At 36.0% G+C, this 21666-nt stretch overlaps 1 protein-coding gene across 1 annotated transcript in view; it reads right to left on the bottom strand.

Annotated features, from left to right (window-relative positions):
* The window catches only part of CDH7 (cadherin 7), a 138080-nt gene that overhangs the window by 13723 nt on the left and 102691 nt on the right, over positions 1–21666 (bottom strand). The window contains exons 7-10 of the mRNA XM_003406257.4: positions 9176–9312; positions 8013–8134; positions 7213–7330; positions 3474–3725 (exon numbers count right to left, since the gene is read on the bottom strand). Coding sequence (XP_003406305.1) covers positions 3474–3725; positions 7213–7330; positions 8013–8134; positions 9176–9312 — 629 coding nt within the window. The remainder of the gene's footprint in view (positions 1–3473; positions 3726–7212; positions 7331–8012; positions 8135–9175; positions 9313–21666) is intronic.

Here is a 21666-nt window from a genome sequence, read left to right on the forward strand (position 1 = left end):
TTCTCCATTCACTAACCATGTGGACATGGGCAAGATACATAGCCTTTCCCCGCCTCAGTTTCCTCCTCTCCAAAATAAAGGTAATGACAGTACTCACCCCGCAGGGACTAATTCATGTCATCTTATAAAGATTAAATCAGTTTATATTTGTAATATGCTTAAAATAGTGCTACACATAATAAGCACTATATATATATATTTTAAATAATCATCATTATGTCCTTAAATCCAGATTTCCTAGCAATGGGAAAGGGTTGTATGACGAGCTTTCCAAGAGAATGTTGAATATACCTATCTAGATCTGAGAAATATCTGAATTAGACACAATCTAACTCAGACATTTTCCAGTGCCTCAAGACAGAAAAAGACTAATTACTATCTCCAAGTTCTTCTTTAAATATGGAAGTTAGAATGATTTTGTTTGACTCTTAAGGTAGAGAACAAAACTGACCTAAGTACAATGAATATTTTACATGTACAGAAAATTAGTATATTGTATTTTGGCTGCACTCTAATATAATCTCAGATTTAACATACACAATTCTAACTGTGCTATTGCAAGGTTAGACGGGATTGGAGAATACTTTAAACTGGACACTCGGAGTTGACAAAAGAAATGATAATGCTGCTATGTAAAGCAGATGAAAGATACCGTTTGTCTCTAATTTGGTAGTGCCAACCCTGGTGGTGTAGTGGGTAAGTGCTATGGCTGCTAACCAAAAGGTCGGCAGTTCAAATCCACCAGGCTCTCCTTGGAAACTCTATGGGGCAGTTCTACTCTGTCCTATAGGGTTGCTATGAGTCGACTAGACGGCAATGGGTTTGGGACAATGCTACCCACGGACCTACGGGCATTTCCCAGAGACACATGGGTCTTTCATATTGGAAAACACATAGGAAAAAATACCTCGTAAAGAAGACTGAGAGGGCAGTCTTATCTGTGCTTGGGTCCTAGCTCTGACGCTCATTCGGTCTCTAATTGGTACATGTTTCTTTGTCTCTAAGATAGTTTTCCCATATAAAAAATTGGGTATAATAATAATACCAGTCCTCAGAAATTTGTTGTGAGATATTAAATTATATAATGTTTGTAAAGCACTAAGATGAATGTCTAGCACCTCTTAAGAGCTTATTAAAGGTAACAAATTTTTTAGTATGCTCACACTTGTTTGAAAGGGACCCATTAGCATTTGCAGTCTGCTCATTATTTTCACTAGGACTGCTACGTCAAATGTGTTCTATTGTTATAAGGTATGATAAGGATCAATCTTTTGCATACTGCCACCCTTTTTTTCCAACAATATAATGTATTTTTTATTTAAGAAATGTTCACTACCACTTACAAAAGTAGACAAATACTTTCCAGTTGAACACACTCATGTGTAGCCACAGTAACAGGAGAACAAATGCGGTTTACCACTTGGTAGATCAGGAAGAGAAGTAAAAAGATGCATGACAGCTAAATGTCAAGCTAGCCACCCCAGACACACAGGAAAGGCTTGAATGCCATTCACTGTGCAGTGAGTTTCCACAAACATCTTATTAAGCCAGTGTTATGAAGCGGCTTCAGTCTAACTAATCCCAATTGAATCTGAGGAGCAGAGAGCTAGAGGGAATGCTATAGGACCCCAATTACTTGGACCTCAAGGTCCAAGCAAGGAAAAACAAAAAACAATATAACAAATTCAGTGACAGCTTTAGTGTACGGCAAAAAAAAAAAAAAAAGCTCTTTTTGTGCAGAATGAGAGAAAGAATCTGGGTACCATATTCTCTAAATAGATGTCCAATATTTAATATTGAAGCCATATTTTAAAACAAAACAGGTAAAATTACTTAATCTGATCACTTCCTAAAAATAAAAAATACACTGAGGTAATAATTGAATGTGTCACTCATTCATAGAATTTTTTTTTAAGTGCTCTCAACCTGGTGACAGCATATGTCAACAACTGTGAATTAAACGATGATAAAAATGTGTAATCAAATTAGTGGTGGTGATGGGGCATCATTTTTATTCAAGCAGAGCATCTCGCTGTATACTACTGAAATTTTTCTGCATGAAAAATAACTGCAGCCCCTGATGGGTAACTTTATCATGATATCTGAATATGACAATAATGTCTACCACTCAAGTTGTACTCAACTTATATACAGAGAATCTCATGGCTGATTGAAAAATTGCTAACTATGTTAATTTTGGGGTCATCATTTTATTTAAAGAATTCAGGTGCAAATAAATTAGAAAGGGTGAGAGGAAGAGCAAGAATGAGAGAGAAATAGGAAGAAAGCCTTTACTCATAATGTTAGATGATGACAGATACAGATGAAAATTGACAAATTCTACTTTGGTTAACACAAATTTCAAATCTGCTGAAAGAGAACTACATTTGAGCAAGAATTTTTTACAGGATGTTAGAAACTTTTAGATGTTCACTAGATAGTAGGTGCTCTGTTCTTTACATGAATTAGCTCATTTAATTCTCAGAGCTGCTTTATGAGGCTAATCCTATTTTTTCCCCCTTTTAAGATTAAGAAATCAGTCTTAGATGGATTAACTTTCCCTGATGAAGAACCTGCTGGAGGCAGTAATAACATCTAGATGTACCTAATGCTACAAATCTTCTTGTTAAACATTCACTGATGATGTCGTATATCAATGCTCCCATTGTTAAATGCTGTTCTTAGAAAAATATATTATGAAAGGATTTACTAATTTTATTAAACCTCTGGAAAACACACAGCATAGTCCCAGGTACAATATTAAATGCTTTGTTGTCACTGCTATAGGAAGTTACACTCTGAAGGAGAATATAGTTAGCAATTAAGCCCCACCATCAAACGGCTGTGTTGAATGTTTCCCATTTTTAAAAGGAAGCCTCATAATCTCTTATAAACCTGCAGTTCTAATATGAGCTACAAATCTAATTTTACCAAATAAAAAAATAATCAGCGAAAAACAGGATTAAATATGTTAATACTCCTTGGGAAATTATAACTTTTGCATTGCTGAAATTACAATCTTTTTAAATTTGCAAATATTTTAAGAAAACTACTTTAAATCTTTTCTGGAAAAAAAAATGGTAGGATATAAAACTGTAATTCCTAAAGTAAGTGTATTGTAAAAACAACATAAAAAGGTTCTCTCTAGTCCATCTTCTGGATATGGTAATTTTTTTTTTTAATCTAGAAAAAAAAATTTTAAACATAAACCCTTTATTGTCACTGTTTTTTTTAAAGGTGAAACTGGTATTATTTTTTTCTGAGTTATACTTTTAATACACCCCTGGAAACTGGGGCCAAACAATTAAGTGTATGTTGTTCAGTGAGACAAAACATCACCTAGTAGAATATTTGCATATGATCTCTAAGGGATACTAACGGAAGGGAAGAGAAAATATGAAAGCTGTGATACGCAGCTATCTGTGCATGTGTTGTGACTGTTCCTTCGGCTTGGGGACTGAAGGGGTACATACCCAATAATGTCAAGACACAAGCCAGGATTGCTATCAGGGCTCCGGTGCTGAGGCCTGCGGGTAGGACATATGCCTCCGCGTTGCAGGTCTGGGCGATGCCATCCGCATCACAGTCACACACCCGGATGGTGAGGGTGTTGGTGCTGCTAAGCGAAGGTGTACCACTGTCCACTATGAAAATCGGCAGGTAGTAAACAGATTGCTCTTGCCTCCGGAAGCCGTTTCTCCTGGTTAGTACTGAGGCCGTGTTGTCTAGGAGAAAGAAAGCAACACATATGACCCAAGCTTTCTGATGGAATCAGTGTTTCAAACTTTTTTTGATTTACTGTTTACTTTGGTTTCTAAGTTAAGAAAAGCCCTTACAGTACAGATCTTTACATTCAACTATTCTCTCTGACGGAAACGCTGGTGGCATAGTGATTAAGAGCTATAGCTGCTAACTGAAATGTCAGCAGTTCAAATCCACCAGGTGCTCCTTGGAAACTCTATGGGCAGTTCTACTCTGTCCTATAGGGTCACTATGAGTTGGAATTGACTTGACAGCAATGGGTTTGGGTTTTTGGTTTATTCTCTCTGAGAGTCTTTAGACAGACATATTTCCAAATACTGGTGAAATTTACTATATTTTACGATATTTATGTTATTCTACAACCTGAGTTGTAACCCAAAAAATAGTTATAAGGTGAAAATGAATATGAAAATGTTCATGTCTTACTCATGTTAAGTGATACTTTTTAACAAATACTACACTCTTTACCTATCTAAAATTTCAAACCCTACACTTTCAGAAAGGATGGTAGAAATTAACAATTTAAATATTTCTGCAGCATCATTAGCACAAAGGAAATATTTCAATCTGTCCTTTCTTTGACAAGTTCCAAGTCCAATACAGAAACAAGTAAAATAAGGTACTCTAGCCTTATTTGACAATGCATAGATATTTAAGAGAGAAATAATTTCAATTTTTTTTTAATTCCATAATAGTACATATTGTTACCAAAACCCTGTGTATATAAATGTTTTATCTGTGGAAAAATAGTTAAATTTTTGCTTAATTTGTATTTAATATTCTATTTTGCCTAAACAACTATAGTAATTATGAAAACTCTAATAGTGGTCAATAAGTCTATATCCTATAACTGTGATTTCTACAACAGAAAAAGAATTTGTTTTTTCATATGCTAGCAATTTCTCCAGATACTTTGTGTTAATTAACTAATTAGGTAATTTATGTTGTTGTTGTTAGCTGCCATCCAGTCAAGTCCAGCTCTTGGTGACTTTATGTACATCAGAATAAAATGTTGCCAGGTCCTGCGTCATCTGCACAATTGCCAATATGTTCAAGTCCATCTTTATGGCAACTCTGCCAAACCTTCTCACTGAGGGTCTCCCACACCCTCAGTGGCCCTCTGCTTCACCAAACATGATATCTTCTTCCAGGGATTGATCTGTCCTAACGACGTATCTAAAGCAAGTGAGTCAGAGAATCTTCTGTTGTGATCCATAAGGTTTTCATTGGTAATTTTCAAAAATAGATTTCTGGGGCATATTCCTAGTCCGCTCAGTTTTGAAGCTCTGTAGAAACTTGTCCACCATGGGTGACCTTGCTGGTATTTGAAATACCAGTGGTATTGCTTCCAGAATCACAGCAACACACAAGCCACCACAATACGACAAACTGACAGACAGGCGGTGGAGATAATTTTTAGGATCCTCTAAATTAACTTGCCTTAATAAAAATATAAAGGAAAAACTGTCAAGATGTTTATCCAATGCCAGCATGAAAGAATTAATGAAACATTTTAATGAAACAAGAAGCTGGAATCTGTCTTAAACAACAGCATAAAGAGTGGGCTCATTTAAAGCTCTAGACAATGGATTACCTGTGATTATATATGAGGTAAGAATAAAACTGCTTGATTATCAGAGTCCATTTCATAGGGTTTTTGGTAAACACAGCTTTTATTTTAAAATATATAAATCTGAGAAGGTGCTCACTAAAAAACCTTATTTAAGGACATTGTTTTGAGTACTTTCCTATATACCTAACCACACACACACACACACACACACACACACACTCACACATATACATGTAGTTCTACATCTTTGCTTCCTATCAGCTCAGATGTGACATGTATATATAATTTTATACAAAAAGTTTTATGAAGTTGTTAATTTGTAATCTAACATCTTTAAAATCAAAATAACAACAACAACAAGGAAACAAACTGAGATGCCATGCTGGGAAATGCACAGTGTGCAAGGAAAGCCCTCAATTCGGGAAAGAGATTATACAGCTAGTGATGTTCTTTAAAATGGAAGTCAACATAAGAACTGACTCTCTCTCTCTTTATCTGCATATTTTCCTTCAGGGTAGAGGCAAGTGAGCTCTGGACTTGGGTTGGGGAAATCTTTCACTTGTGTGGCAACGGTGGCTGTCCTTTTGGTGCATGGACCACCAACAATTGTGGTGGTATTAGATGAAGGCATGGAGGGATAGACACACTCTTCCTGTAGGGGTCTGAAACTCCCTTCTCTGTATTTGAGCTGGTTGAATCCAAGTGCTGAGAGTAGGCCCTTCCCACTACAATTAAGTCAGAGAGTTGGAATTATCCACAGAGAGGACACACTTCCTTTCTGTAGGAATAAGACAGTGCTCTCATTAATGGAGAATGGGATCAAAGACAACTATTACTTTCAAATTGAATTTTTGAGAGCAAGGTTGGATTTTCTGGACTAAAGAAGGTGCTGGACTTCAGCAAAAGCATTTGTAATGTCACATCTTCTTTGAACAAGCAAGCCTTTTTAGATAAGATAGTATTTGATTAGCAAATACATTTCTACATTTTTTCCCCTGAAAGTTGATTCACACATACAATCTAAATGAAAGAAAGAACTGGATTTGTCTAGTTTGTGTATTGGTAGGGAGCACTATTCTCACTCAAAATTAGTTGTACAATTTTTCATTCTGTTAAACACCTTAAAGGATCATGTAAATATACAAATTTGAAATTAGAGAATAGACAGTAAGTTCTTATACTTCCATTAAGTATTCCTATAATTGTCAATAGGTATTACTAACCAAAAAATCCAGTTATATGCATTTGTTAAAAATATTTCTAGAATGACAAATAGGAAACTGATAATAGTATTTACCTTCGAAGCAGAGAAATGGGAGTTGGGAGAAGAGAGTTATATTTGTTGGTTTTCATTTTAGATTTCTTTGCATTATGAGTACATTTGACTATTTGCAGTATTACTTTTATTTTTGCAATAAATGTAAAAGAGTAACTGATGTTTCTTTTGAAAATATTAAGAATAAAGTTGATTTAGGCTGAGATATATAGAGTTGAATTATTTTCCTAGTGTCTCAAGTTACACCTATGTAGCATAGTCCTTACTAAGGCATAGCCCTCAACAAATTAGCTAATTTGGATAGGCAGTTTGGTGTACATGTAAGAAAGAAGTGTCTAGAAGAAAAGAAAGAAAAAGAGGGATCTGGCTTTCCCCTCAATTTGGCTTTAGGCCTAAAATGATTTAAATCTCAGCTTCTTCTTCATGACAGCAAATCCATAGATTAAAAATTACTTCCAGGGCTCACTGTCCTTTAATTAATGTCTTTGCCAATTAAAAAAAAAAAAATCCATAATCAGCATTCCTGAAGGAGAAAAAGCACTTCCTTAATTTCCTTAATATGTACCTGCTGCCTCTGCAGGTGACAATAGCAACACCTTACCTTTGTTATCTTTCAGTGAAAAGTTGTGGTTATTCGTTGCATCAGTTGTTAAGCTGAAGTAGAACTGGTGTCCATTGGATGGCTCATCTTTATCCACGGCACTGATTTTCTGGATAACCTAGGCACAGAGAACGGAAGGCATGACCACATGTTGGTATATTTGGCAGTATTCCCTGAGACAGGAGCAAGCAATTTTACACCTTATGAGAAATGCCATCTTCCAGACTGAGCTGGGGGAAGAGAGAAGGACCAGATGCACTTATATGAGCTCAATCAAGAAAGGGCTCTGAAAAACAAATCATGTCCTTTTCAAAATTCATGCTCATATTTACTTTTGTGAACCCTGGGGATCAGCTGCACCAATTGATTAAACCATCCCTGTAAACATCACAGAACACAGAAGAATACAGATGGGGGGAACAAACGAAAGGAAGACAAGGCTCCCTTAACTGCTAACATTTCAAGGTACTTCAACCCTGCTGTGGAATGTGGGAAACTGCCCAATAAAGTTTGATATGCTATACGTCCATCTTCTTTTTTAAAGAGGTCTGAACCTTTAACCATTTAACAGAGTTTTTATAATGTTTATCTTTTCTTGCTGAGGAATTTCCCCTATCCCAATTCAACCAAATTTTGAAAATTCTGTTAATATTAGTTTCTGCTTCACATCCAAGTGTTTGTTTTGCTGAATCAAACTGATGATAGTTTATCTTAAAGCTGGCAGAATTTTAAAGGCAACTGCTGCTGGATATTTTAAAGGCAATCATAAACGAGGTGCTAGGTGTTTTGAGGACTCTTACTTGACCCGGCTGGGCATTCTCACACACGGTGGTCTCATAGTCTGTGGCAAATTCAGGGGCGTTGTCATTGATGTCGAGTATAGTGATGGCCACATAGCCTCTCCCTACTTGAGATGGATTCTCTAATAAAGAAGAAAACATCTTATTATTCACTCTGACGGTAAAGTTGTTATTCGACTGCCATTTTACCAAAAATCCTTAAATTCAAAACACTTTAAATCAACCACTTCTAATAATGAAATGATCAAGCCTCAAACAAAATCTGGACCCATAACCCTGTAGACTTTAAAGAGAGCTACCAAAAAGAATGCCAAACCAAACCCACTGCCTCTGAGTCGATTTTGACTCACGGTGACCCTATAGGACAGAGTAGAATTGCCCATACGGTTTCCAAGGAAGGCCTGGTGGATTTGAACTGCTGACCTTTTAGTTAGCAGCTATAGCTGTGGTAGCTGTAGCTCTTAACCATTATGCCACAAGGGTTTCCAAAGAGAGCTACAGGTGATCTAATCTAAATATTTTATACTTATGTGGAATATGTGTGTATATTTACACGTATAGCTATATATGCGTGTACATGTATGTGTATATGTATATATCAGAAAATCATTGAAAAAAGAATGACCAGTAAATGGATGTATCTATTATTTAATGCTGGAGCTCATATTTGTATGAATACACATTTAAACTATATACATATATTGACCCCCTGCCATCAATAAAATATATGTATATTATATATATGTATATAAATGTAATTATGACTTATCTTTCAATTGTTTTCTTATCAGAGGATAAAATTAGTCCAATATCAGAATAACTAAAAAAAAAAAAACCTTGGTATTTTGCCTAGATATTAATTCATTGATTTTCATAAATAAAACAATTTCAGCTGCTCCATATAGCACAAACCCCACCTATGAAAGATGTCTCTGAAGGTAACTTAGGCCCCCTATTTTATAGTCATTTCTTTTCATAAATTTTGTAAACATTAGCAAACTTAGCTCGTGGATATATTTCACAGCTTGAAAAGCAGGGATTTTCAAGGTTTGTTCAATTCAAATAAGCAATTATGATGATTCAAGTTGAGTTTATAACCTCACAACAACCTGTTCTCTACTTAATGTCTCGGTCCTGATTTAATTTTAAGCCTTACAACTTACGGCTCTCCATTGCGAGGACTGTGATGTTATGAACAGCATTTGTCTCTCGATCCAGAGATTTGGCAGTTGTGATAACGCCACTATTGGCATCAATATTAAAGTATCTCTCCAAGTCTGTGTTCCTGTCAATGGAATACCTAATTGAACATTAAAAAGAAAAAAAAAGCTTCAATATTTATGTTTGATTATATTGCCAAAATTATTCAATTAACTGCATAATCATGAAATCCTGCTGATCCTACGATCTGCCATTTTAATAATATAAAATACATCCGTGTTAAAATCATCCAGATAATAGTGGGTTCATAACCTGCTTGGCAGTAATCTAGCCATAATATAGTTATCTTGACAGCGGCTTTGAATATGCCATTATAAACTTCAACATCCTTTACTGTTGTTATTATTTTGGCTCCTAAAAACAATTTACGATACATTTAGTAGCCCTGGCCATGGGTAGAGGTTCTTCTAAAAGGAAACATATGTAGACATCTTGCCCACTGGCATATATTTAGTAACATCTTTTGTCTGGATGATACCAGCCTGATATATAAACCCTTTTTTATTTTATCTTTTACGGGTATTTCAAAATATGTGTTTCAAAACAGAACCACTACAATTGCATGAATATGTTGGTGTGTAAAAGCCTTTTCTCAAGGTATTTATGATCTAAATTTAGGGAAAAATTACTGGCCTATATGTATTTTTATTCCACATTATTTGTTTCATTCACCAAGTCCACCTCCCTCCTTAATGACCATCTTCAAATCCTCGGTCACAGTCTTTCCAGTTGTGTGAGATAAGGGCTCTCATTTAAAAAATAATTAAAAAAAAACAAGTGGATAAATGCACACACTTAATGTTGAAGAATTATTTTATATTCACATAGTCGTTCTCTAGCTAGTATTATTAAAGGCAATCATCTACTTATAGTGTGTTTTGTTACAAAATACAAGAAACCTAAAAGGAAAGAGAAAATATTATGAAACAAAAGTAACCACAAACCAACAAATCTTCATGCAGCAATAGGTGTTTTGGTGTTGAGAAGATGAGGAAGTTATTGTCCATTGACTGTTTTTTTGATGATATCTGAGTCAAAACCAATAGCTGAAAGACCAGTTGGGAGAACAGGTAGATTTAAGAAAATGAGAGAGAAGTTATTTTCTAGAATGGACAAAAATAAATATGCTAGGAGGAGCTAAACAGTGCAGATTGTCCACCTGAGGATTATGGTCATCAATTTTCTGGCCAATCAGTTTTCCCATTTGTCTGTTTTGTTCCATTCTCATCCACGTGTTTGAAGGTGCATAAAAAGCAGAGTTGGATTTCACCAGCTCAGGCAATGAAAAGAGAAACGGGCAAGGAGGATGGGGGTGAATCAACAGCAATAATAATAATGAGGTACCATGGCATACAAACTAGCAAGGGAAAAAAAAAATCCCAAACCTGTTGCCATCGAGTCGATTTTGACTCATAGCGACCCTATAAAAAAAAAAAAAAAAACCCCGTAGAGTTTCCAAGCAGTGCCTGGTGGATTCAAACTGCCAATATTTTAGTTAGCAGCTGTAGTTCTTAACCACTGCACCACCACTAGGGTTTCCAAATGGCAAAAGAGAAGTGACCAAATAAGAAAGGGCAAATTGATATTGAGAAGCTTCTGGAAGCATCAGTAGATTGTAGATCTTGATCAGGATGCAGAATTGCCCAACTGGGAGGTGGTGAACAAAGAATGAGATGCTTGAAGTAGAGATTTCAACAGTAGTGCATATATGGGACCTGACAAGCCATGGGTTATGATCATAGGAACATATGGTTAAATTGGGGTACAGCAACAAAACACTGGAGTTAAGAAGACCAAAAAAGCAAGAGGCCAAGGTGTTTGATGCATCAGGGGTGTGGCTGAAGCAGTTACTAATCATCATGCCAGGAGTGACTGTGGAAAGGAATAAGATGATCCAAGTACAAAACCGTCATCAAATTAGTGTGATTACTGTATGAATTACCTTCAGAGGGCTATGCAGTCACGTGCACCTGTGAATAGTCTTATTTTTTTTCCTTTCCAATCTATGCCATTTATTTCTTTTTCTTGCCTTAGAACACCAGTAAAAACATTCAGTACAATGATTAATAAAAGTGACGAAGTAGATACATTTTTTTTTGTTCTTGAATTTCATTGGAAAGTGTTCAGTCTTTCACCATTAAATATAATGTTGATTTTATGTCTTTATTAGGTGCCCTGTATCAGGAAGAAGTTCTACTCTATTCCTAGTTTGCTGAGTTTTTATCAAAAATAAATACTGATTTTTGCCAAATGCTTTTTCTGCATCAATTCACATGATCATGTGGTTTTTCTTCTTTAGTATCTTAATATGGTGGATTCTTTTGACTAATTTGTGAATATTGAACCAAACTTGTGCTCCTGGGATAAGCTCCACTTGATCATGATGTATTATTCTCATGTATATTGCTTGATTCAATTTTCTAGTATTTTATTGAAATTTCTGCATATAGTGATTTGTGGTTTTATTTTCTTCAACAGTATCTAGTTTTGGTGGTCAGGATAAAGCTGCCCTCTTTAAAAAAAAAAGAAACAAAAAGAAAGGGAGATATTCTCTCTTCTATTTTCTGGAAAAGATTGTGTAGACTTGGTGTCAAATGTTTAGCAGAAATTGCATGTGAAACCATTTGGGCCTGTCAATTTCTTTTTCAGAAGATTTTAACTACAACTATAATGTCTTTCATGGGTATAGGACTATACAGGTTATCTAATTTGTCGAGTGAGTTTTGGTAGTTTACATTTTTTGAAGAATTGGTTTATCTCACCTAAGTCGCCAAATTTCACAGTTGTCAAATTTAGGTTGGTATAGTTGTCCATAATATTCCCTTATTATCATTTTTATATTTGCAACCCAGTGCCTAGTGCCATTGAGTCGATTCCAATTCATAGCGACCCTATAGGACAGAGTAGAACTGCCCCATAGAGTTTCCAAGGAGCGCCTGGCGGGTTCAAACTGCTGACCTTTTGGTTAGCAGCTGTAGCACTTAACCACTACGCCACCAGGGTTTCCTACATCTGCAAAGACAGAAGAAACAAATCAGGTGCAAAAGAGAGGATATTATTACAGGTTTTGCAAATATACAAAGACTGTAATAATATCCTCTCTTCTGCACCTAATAGTGATAATTTGTTTCTTCTCTCTTTTCTGTCAGTCTTGATCAGGGCTTATCAATATTACTGACCTTTTCAAAGAACAAGCTTTGATTTCACTGATTTTTAAAAAAATTTTTTCAAATGCATTTGATTTCTGTTCTTATTTCCTTCCTTCAGCTTGCTTTGCATTGATTTTGCATATATATATATATATATATATATACACTCACACACACACATTTTTTCCCCCTAGTTTCTAGTGCAGGCCAGGCGATAGCAGAGAAAAAAATAATAGTGTACTCATCATAAATTCAAAAATACTTTAAATATGGTCATCTTCTCCAAACTGTCTGCTACTATATGCTTTTCAGAGGCCTTAAAAGCTGCATCTAGGTTTTATGACTGCATTCAGTGGGAGAGACAGGGTCAGGGGTACTTACTTAGAATAGGAATATAATCTTTTTTTTAAATTTAGGAGCAGATAATTAAATGAGATATAAACTGGAAAGATCCTAGAGAGGAAGCAATCCATTTCACTGATTAAATGGTTGTGATCAATGACGCAAATTGGCTCAAACTAACTCAAGCCCACCCTATATAAAAAAAAAAAATAGCTGGCTTTATTAATTATATATGCTTGTTGAGGTTAGAAAACTGCATATGAGACAGAGGCCCCTTCTTCCTTTTTGTCAGTCTTTCTTAGCAAACACAGCTGTGCATATGCCAGGGTTCCAGGCGGCCACATTCTCATTCGTTGGCTTCTTGTGTGATAAAACTGGGGCAGTGGAAGTGGAATATTCTTGAATAAACCTGGTTCCTGTGGTGGCCTAGGGATCACAGCTCACACTGTAGATAATTCATGTGTTGTTGAGAAGTCTTTTCTGCAGGTACAGTCTAGAACCTCTTTGATCTTTCCAAAGATTTTTATCCTCCTCATTATATGAGTTAGAATCGACTCAACAACAATGGTTTTTTTTTTATTATTATCTGTATTAACTACTTTCAATTTGTAATATCTACAGTGCTTTCAGTTTTCTGCTCTAAACTCTGATACAAAAGTCAAGAGAGCATTTACAGAAAAAAACTGACAAAGATGTTATTCACACCAAATTGGCTTGGAGGTGAACTGGCTTCAATACTTGTAAATATTTTTTCACTTTGAAAAATCAGGGCATGCTCAAGCCCTTAACGATCACACCATTTCAGTCTCAGTTTTGTTTTCTCACTCTTACTTTTTGGAGAGGTGTGCATACAACTCATAGAAACACACATTTTTGCCATAAATTTAATTTTAACTTCTGTTACCTTACTGGTAAATGAAACTACTAAATTGGTGATGTATCTAAACTGACTTGAGTGTTCAGAAAACAACAACAAAAACTTTATGAAAACAATTTCTACACATATACAGATATACAAACAAGAAAATGGTTTTATCTAAAAGCACAAATAGACATCAATTTTCGATCAAATAAACTAGATATATCCTCTTCTCTGAAATATCGCATTAGTCAAACCATTACAGACTAGTTTTTCTTGTTAACATCCTGTATGAGTGTATTTGTGTGTATGTATATTACATACATATACATATGAATGTAGCAGTATATGTATGTAAATATATAATTTTATGTATATTCTGTCTAATGGTAACAGGGTAATTGATATTAATGATTGATAAGAGGTTCATGCCATAATACCCATGCACCCAAGCATCAACTGTGCCAATATTAAAAGCCTACTATTCTCAGATCTCTAAGTTAATCACTAAGAGAATGTTCACATATTCATGGAAAAATAGACTTCTAGATTCTCACAAAGTAAAAAAGCCTTGAACGTGACATAGATTTGTCTAAACGACTTTATGCAATTCACTACAGTGCTGAAGTCAATGAGTAGAAACACCTGTGTCTCTCAACGAGCATCTCAAAGTTCACGGCATTAAAGGACATGTTTGAGATTATCTTAATATGTGAAATGTCTCCATTATTCACCTCATATTAAAATTTCTAATCTTTTGGGGATCTACTTATCACCTAGGCCCCTATATGTTTTGAAGAAGAGATCTTATGGGCAACCTGCCTTTCCTTCATTCAAATAAGTGTTATTTCTCAATTATAAAGACCATAGTTTCCATTTATAAATTGCATGTGCTTCTTAATGGCAATAATTCTCACTTAGGTTGACTAAATCTCACAGGCTTATATGAACATATATGGTAATCTGTGAATACTTTTGATTTCTTATATCTCTCATTCATTCATGTACACATTCAGCAAATATTCTTGAGTATCTGCAAGTATTTAAACAAATGATTTGCAAAAAGCAATCTTTAATAAGTGTTTCGGAGGAAATCAACATGTTGCTGCACTAGAGTATGATGGAGGAAGTTGGGCCTGGCAAAGGGAAAGAATGAGGTATTCGCTTGAGAAGAGATGGGAGATCTCGGCAATGCCAAGGAGCAACAGAGTGTCTAGAACAGCTCTGGTGGTTTTTCTGTTTCTTGATCACAAGGACTCAGGATCTCCCAATATAAAGTGGTTTCCCTCTTTCCTACTAGCCCCTCTGACATGTAAAAGACTAGAGTTTGCCTAAGAGGCATTAGTTAATGCATAAAGTTGCCTGAGAAATGAACTGAAACAACCCTTTACACAAGCGAGATAGAGAAAATAAAGACACTTTCAGAATAAATGTGAAATGCCTCTGACTTAGAATCTGGGAGAGATGACTAACCCAAAAGAGAAAAGAGGTCCTCAGGGAGTTCTGAGGAGCTGACTATTTGCAGTTCTGGATCCACTGGCCTGGGGCTGAGAAATGCAGTTGCCTGAGTCAACTACAGACTGACTGGAAGGGGGAGGACTGGTGTTTCTCTAATTGGAACCCAAATTAACTTCGAGGCAGATTCTGATGTTAGAGGTGTATGGAGTCACACTGAGCCCTCTATCTCCTGTAAATTGCAGCCTAAAATATTTAACTTCCTTCAGTGTATGTTGGTGTGACCAATTAGAGAAGTCATATTCATATTTCTGGGGCAACAGCAGTCAATGTTTCTGGCCTATCCATTTTTTTATGTAGACAGCTTTACATCTTAATAAACAATAAACAAAACAACGATAGCAATAAAACAAACAAACAGGCATGCCAACCAGTTGCCTTTGAGCCACCTTTACATACCCAGCCTCATGGCACAGTGGTTAAGAGTTCAGCCGCTAACCGAAAGTTGACAGTTTGAATCTACCAGCCACTCCTTGGAAACCCTATGAGGCAGTTCTATTCTGTCCTGTACTATACGGTCGCTATGAGTCAGAAGGCAAAAGGTTTGGTTTGTTTTTTTACCCAGCTTCCATCCTTTTTCCGAGATTTTTTTTAATGGCTCCAGCTGCTTGCAACACCTTCAGCCCAAGCTCACTCACTGAATCTTAAAGCCAGTTCATCAACCTTCCTCCTAGGCTATCTTCCCTTCTGAATTTTCCCACACTCAGAATGCACTGAGTATTTAAAACACAGTTTACATTTTTTGTTTCCTAATCTTCAAAACAAATTATGTAAGGTCATATGTGAGAGACTTCTACTTGCATGTCTAGTGTCATTTTTTTCTTTTACTCTTTTGAAAGGGGCGGCTTTGTGTCCAGCTGAAAAACTATACATTTGCCAGCCTTTCTTGTAGGTGTGGTGCCTTTTATCTCTGTTCTAGCAGAGAAGATGCAGATGAAAATTGTTGGGTCAAACCTCACTAAAAACATCCTGAAAGGATGGGAGTTGCTAAGTCTGCTGGCCTTTGATGTTTGCCCCTTCCCCTTTCGCTTACCTGGGACATGAACACAATAAAAAGAAATCTAAGAGGTATCTTGTAAATATGAGGTGACAAGTGCTTGATAAAAGAAGCCAAGGCCCTTGATGACATTATGCTGCCAAATGATCAGCCCTTCACTGCATAGCTCCAGACTTTTAAGCTTTGTTGTTACCAGCTAAGCACAACTTCTGACTAATGCGGGCAGGTGTTATTATTTCCATATTTCAGTATTAGGAACTAACGGCTCACAGTTGGTAGTTGGTGAAGCCAGAATTCAGAACCATATCAGTCTGAGCTATCTTCTCAGGATACTAAATTGCCTATAAATGAGCTTTAAGTCTCTGCCGCCTACAACTTTATAATTCAGACATTTTTCACTTTTTCCTTCCAGTCTCCTATCTAAACATCTAAGCCAGTCAAACTGTCGTATTCACTGAGGAATGCAAATATTATGTGTATCTCCATTTCTGTGCCTCTCCTCATGTTGGTGCTCTGTTACTGCCTTTCTCCCTCCTTTCCAATTATCTTAGTCCTACTGTTCACTTGAGACAAGCTTAGAGCATCGCATTAAGCAGCAAGCCTTTCCAATTATATCAGAAATCATGCCTTTGGAAGAAAGCTTGCTGAATTTATGATCCATGCCACTTCCACATGCTTCCTGTGTTGTACCACCATAAACTGGGAATTAGGAGATAATATTTCTAGCCGTGACCCTGCCACTAACCTACTGCCCTAATTGGGATTTTTTCATTTGCCTTTTCTACTGTTGTGTTTCCTCATATGCAAAATACAGAAGCTGTACAAGATGGTTGCCAATTTCCAGACTGAACACTGGATGGTTTTTATGAGTTTTTGTTTAAGATCTTCTACAGCTAGCTAGCAAGAGGACTGGGAAGACACCTTATACATCTGTATATTCTCAGTGTGTTGCAAATCTGCTACAAAAGGAAGTGCCTATTAAATGCCTGCTCTGATCACTGCTGCTATTGGATAAGCTATGGAGAGCAATTCAATATGCCCTTCTTTGTAGTCACCAGCAGCATTCTTATCACTCAGCTATCAGTTTGTAAGTCAGTGTCTGCAGAGACCAAGCAGGTGTGTAGGCTCATTGAATAAAAGTGTATCAGTGTTACTCCAAAAGTGGCAAAAGATAGTGTAATAAAGGGGTATGAACAAATCTGAACTATGGACATAGCTCAATTATTCAGCTAAAGCCTTAATGTCTCAAAAAGTTTATGTGTGTGCACGTGTATGTATGTGTGTGTGTATGAGTGTGTATGTGTGTGTTGCAGTAAGGAGTATACAGGCTTGGATCTAGACCTCACTAAAATCTTCGAACCACATTTTCTGTCTGACCAGGGAAATGTTACATGGCAATAATAATGCTTGCCTTCTAGGGCTTTAATGAGAAGTAAATTCCTTTAAAGTAAACAATTAAGTTTAGTACTGAGTGACAGCAGGTATCTTGTTCTCATCTTCACACCTTCTTCTGATAATGACAACATGTTTTCCCTTTGGGGATTTAAACCTTCCTGATCATATGCAATTTTGATAGTACTTGCAATCAAAGAAAATTGTTGGCGCTGGCCCATCCCACAGTAGCATGCTGAAGAGGCTGTCTTTTCCTTCCGGCTCCCCATATTTGTAGAGAACCTTACTCCTGTTTTCTGAAGACTGGCTATTCAACTTCTCCTTTGACTCAGCGAGTGACACCAAATTATTCCTTTTTTTTTTTTTAGTTAACTGTGGCATATTTCTGTTGATTGCAATTAAAGAATCCTAACAGTACTGTACAGGATAAATACATATTAACTCCTTAATCTTTTAACCTGATACCTGGTTCTCCACGACTGATAGCAAAAACATTCTGGATTTTTGTAGTACTTATTAATCAAAGTTTTCTATAGAAGTTTTAACTGTGGAAAATATTGCAAGGGACAAGTCAGGAGCAATGTAATTTTCCATGATTCATTTTACCTGGAGTCTTCCAAAAAGCTAACTCTTTGGGAGCAGAGTTTCAATCTGTGAGCAATATAATGAGAGATGAAAAAAATGGGTCAAATAAATTAGCAATTTCCTACTAAAATATTTTGAAAATTATTTCTGGATACCAAGCGAACTAGTTTACACACAGACACACACACACACACACACACACACACATTTTATGTTGCCACCATACCTGAACATACACTTTTTTCTTCATTTTTAGTGAGAATTATGTTCAACCGAGCTGCCTTTTGGAAGAGAATACAGCTCATATTCTCCTTGCAGAATTGATTTTTGTTACTTCTCTAATTAACCAATTCTATTGTTAACACTATATTTTTTCTGCATGTTACCAGGTCATTAAGTTTCTTATAAGAATCAGACACTCACAAATAATTTAGATGAAAAATATGTACATAATATGTATGCATACAAGCTACTTAAAAAATACACACTGAATTATTCAAACACCCCAAATGTGCTCATACTTGTTGAACTACATAATGTAGTATTTGATACTACCTTATTACCTGTTATCTGAGGACATACAATACCAACCATGTCAAAAGAGCCTGGAGATAAATATTAGTATTTGAGTATCTTTGAATATAAATATGTTCAATACTTAAACTGTTATAAATGTTGAAAATGATTCCCTAAATTTTTTATTCACTTGTCTTCAAAGCTGATCTTATTTGTAATAAAAAAACCAAAAAACCCACTGCCATCAAGTCGATTCCAACTCATAGTGATCCTATAGGACAGAACAGAGCTACCCCACGGGGTTTCCAAGGCTGCAATCTTTATGGAAGCAGACCTCCATATCTGTCTCCCAGGGAGCGCCTGGTGGGTTGGAACCACAAGTCTTTGGGTTAGCAGTCAAGTGCTTAACCACTGTGCCACCAGGGCTTCTTTTCTGTAATAATACCATGTTTCAATTCATTGGCTATTTTTAGTATTGGGACTTTTGGCTTGCTGTTCTGCTACATTTGCTGATTTCATAACAGAACACTAGACTCCCAGGGAAGAACAAAATAAAACAAAAACGGCCTTTGCATGATGTCTGCTTGGCTTGTCCAAATCCTGCTATCCTCAAAGCTCTGTGAACTCTCTACCCAGTGAACCCTAAGTGATTACTATTTATCTCACAATTTGCCATGTTATGGCTCTGGCACGTTCCTCTTCATATTGTTTAACTTTTTATGAGATCTTATTTCTTCCAGCCAATTGTAAGCTCCTCGAGGTCAGAGGACATGTTTTATTCATCTGTGTTTCCTTGTCAATATTTTCCACAGTGCCTTGCACGGAGCAGGTTCTTAATAAATGCATGTTGATTCATTGATCGGTCTATCAATGCTGACATGAGAAATGGATGGTCCTCTAGATTTCAGGCTGCTCTTACAATTTTTAGCCTCTTGTTGATGAGAAACCCACATACTCAAGTTTCTACCATTTAGAAAGACTGTCAGAATCAGCAGACCACAGTCTGTCCTTCCATGTTCAACAGATAAAGCCTGATATTTGCTATTCATAGCTGAAATAAACAAGTACAGAAAACTAAAAAGCTAGAAATGTGCTTGTCCTCAATTATCCACTTTTGCTTTCAAAATAGTTTTTTTTTTCTTTCAGTTAATATATGTCAAGTTTCACCTAATTTCTACCTTCAGCTTTGAACGTAGCTTCTAGTTTCCATATGAGAAAAGAGAAGAACAAAGTGTGATGGAATCATGGGTTAGGTAACCTATCTGGATGATGATGTTGTTATTAGGTGCTGCTGAGTCACTTCTATCTCATAGTGACCCATTGTGACAGAGCAGAACTGCCTATAGGGTTTTCTAGATTGTAATCTTTATGGGAGCAGATTGCCAGGTCCTTTTTTTTTGTGGAGTTTTTCAGTGGGTTGGAACTGCCAACCTTTTAGTTGGATGATGGGCAAGTATAAAAACATACATAACGTCTCACGGTAGTGTTATATCCTGGCCAATCACTAGGATTTGGCATCGTTTAACCTTTCCACCTATTACTTCCAAACAGGCAAGATGGCAATGCTCCTACAGTCATAGAGGTGCCCCAGTCTTCTCTGAAGGAAAAAGTAACATGCATAGAGAACTTATTCATAGCCTTTGGTTGGTACTTTCATAGAGTAGGTAGAAATAAGAGAATGTTGTACAAGTTAAGGGTCTCATTAAAGAGGAACCCAGTTTTGCTTTGCTGGGGTAAATAAGTACTTTTCCTTCTAGAATTTTAATCTCTTGCCCAAATATAAGTGAATATTCCAAATATATATGGCATATGCTAGATTTCAGTATTATAATACAAAGAATGTCAACAAATTCAAACACTGATTATCCAATTTTCTAGACTGTTTCACAATTTAAACATTATAATCTTAATTATAAACAATTACAATGAAACAATTGCTGCTTTTCCTTAAAGAACTACAATATTTCTAAAGGTGTGGACACACAAAGCCCACAATTTTAAGTTTTTGGCTTTCATCTTAATCTGGATGTTCACTTTAGCTAGTTCCTCAGAAGACTGGTATCTACCCACTCACTAGCATAAGCTGAAGAAGAGTATGTATTTTGATAATTATTTGAATGCCCAATATAAATACATGTTTATAGCCATCAAATAGCTATATAACGTTTTTCTATATATCAGAATATATGTGATTATAAAAGTACCTTCAATGTAGATTGTGAAAATAGTTCCATATAACATACAATGTCTCTTTTCATTGACTTTATTGATATCAAAATAAAGATGGGAGGAAAACAATAGAATAATAGTAAAACATAATATTCCTAATATTTAAATAAAAATTCACAGTTTACGATCATTATTCACTTTCTTATTTTTCACTTTCCCTTTCTTATTTAATCATCAAAGAAGCCTGGGATAAAGCAGGCATCAGGATTAATTTTCCTTTTTACTGACTTACTTGGAAACTCAGGAGGTTAGGTGAGTGATCCCTAAGATAGATCGCTCAGCAAACAGCAGTACTTGGGAAGAAAACCAGTGCTCTAGAGAATGCACAGGAGTGAACATACTGTCACTGAACTTCTAAATGACAATAGCCTCTTGAAGGATATCAAGAAAAGGTCCAAACCAAACCAAACCCATTGCTGTCAAGTAGATGCTGACTCACAGTGACCCTATAGGACAGAGTTGAACTACCTCATAGGGTTTCCAAGGAGTAGCTGGTCGATTCAAAGTGCTGACCTTTTGGTTAGCAGCTACTCTTAACCACTGCCCTACCAGGGTTCCTTATGAAAGGATAGAGAGAAAAAATAATGTGAGAGAAAAATCTAGAAGAATATAAACTAAGACTGATTGTGCTGACCTTCTAAAAAACAGTGTAAGATAAAGGAATGTTTCAAAGTATACAACTATTAAACCTAAGTCAAGAAATTAATTATTAAATTTAACAAAAGAAATAAGAAAAAAATAACATTTTCTTTCACTCTGAACAAAGTCTCTCTCTGTGAGATGTAGGAAACAAAATGACACAAGCTACTACTACCATAAGCTTTCAGGCTACTTTGAAGAAAGTAAAAA

This window comes from Loxodonta africana, chromosome 11, assembly GCF_030014295.1.
Source record: "Loxodonta africana isolate mLoxAfr1 chromosome 11, mLoxAfr1.hap2, whole genome shotgun sequence".
Lineage (NCBI taxonomy): Eukaryota > Metazoa > Chordata > Mammalia > Proboscidea > Elephantidae > Loxodonta > Loxodonta africana.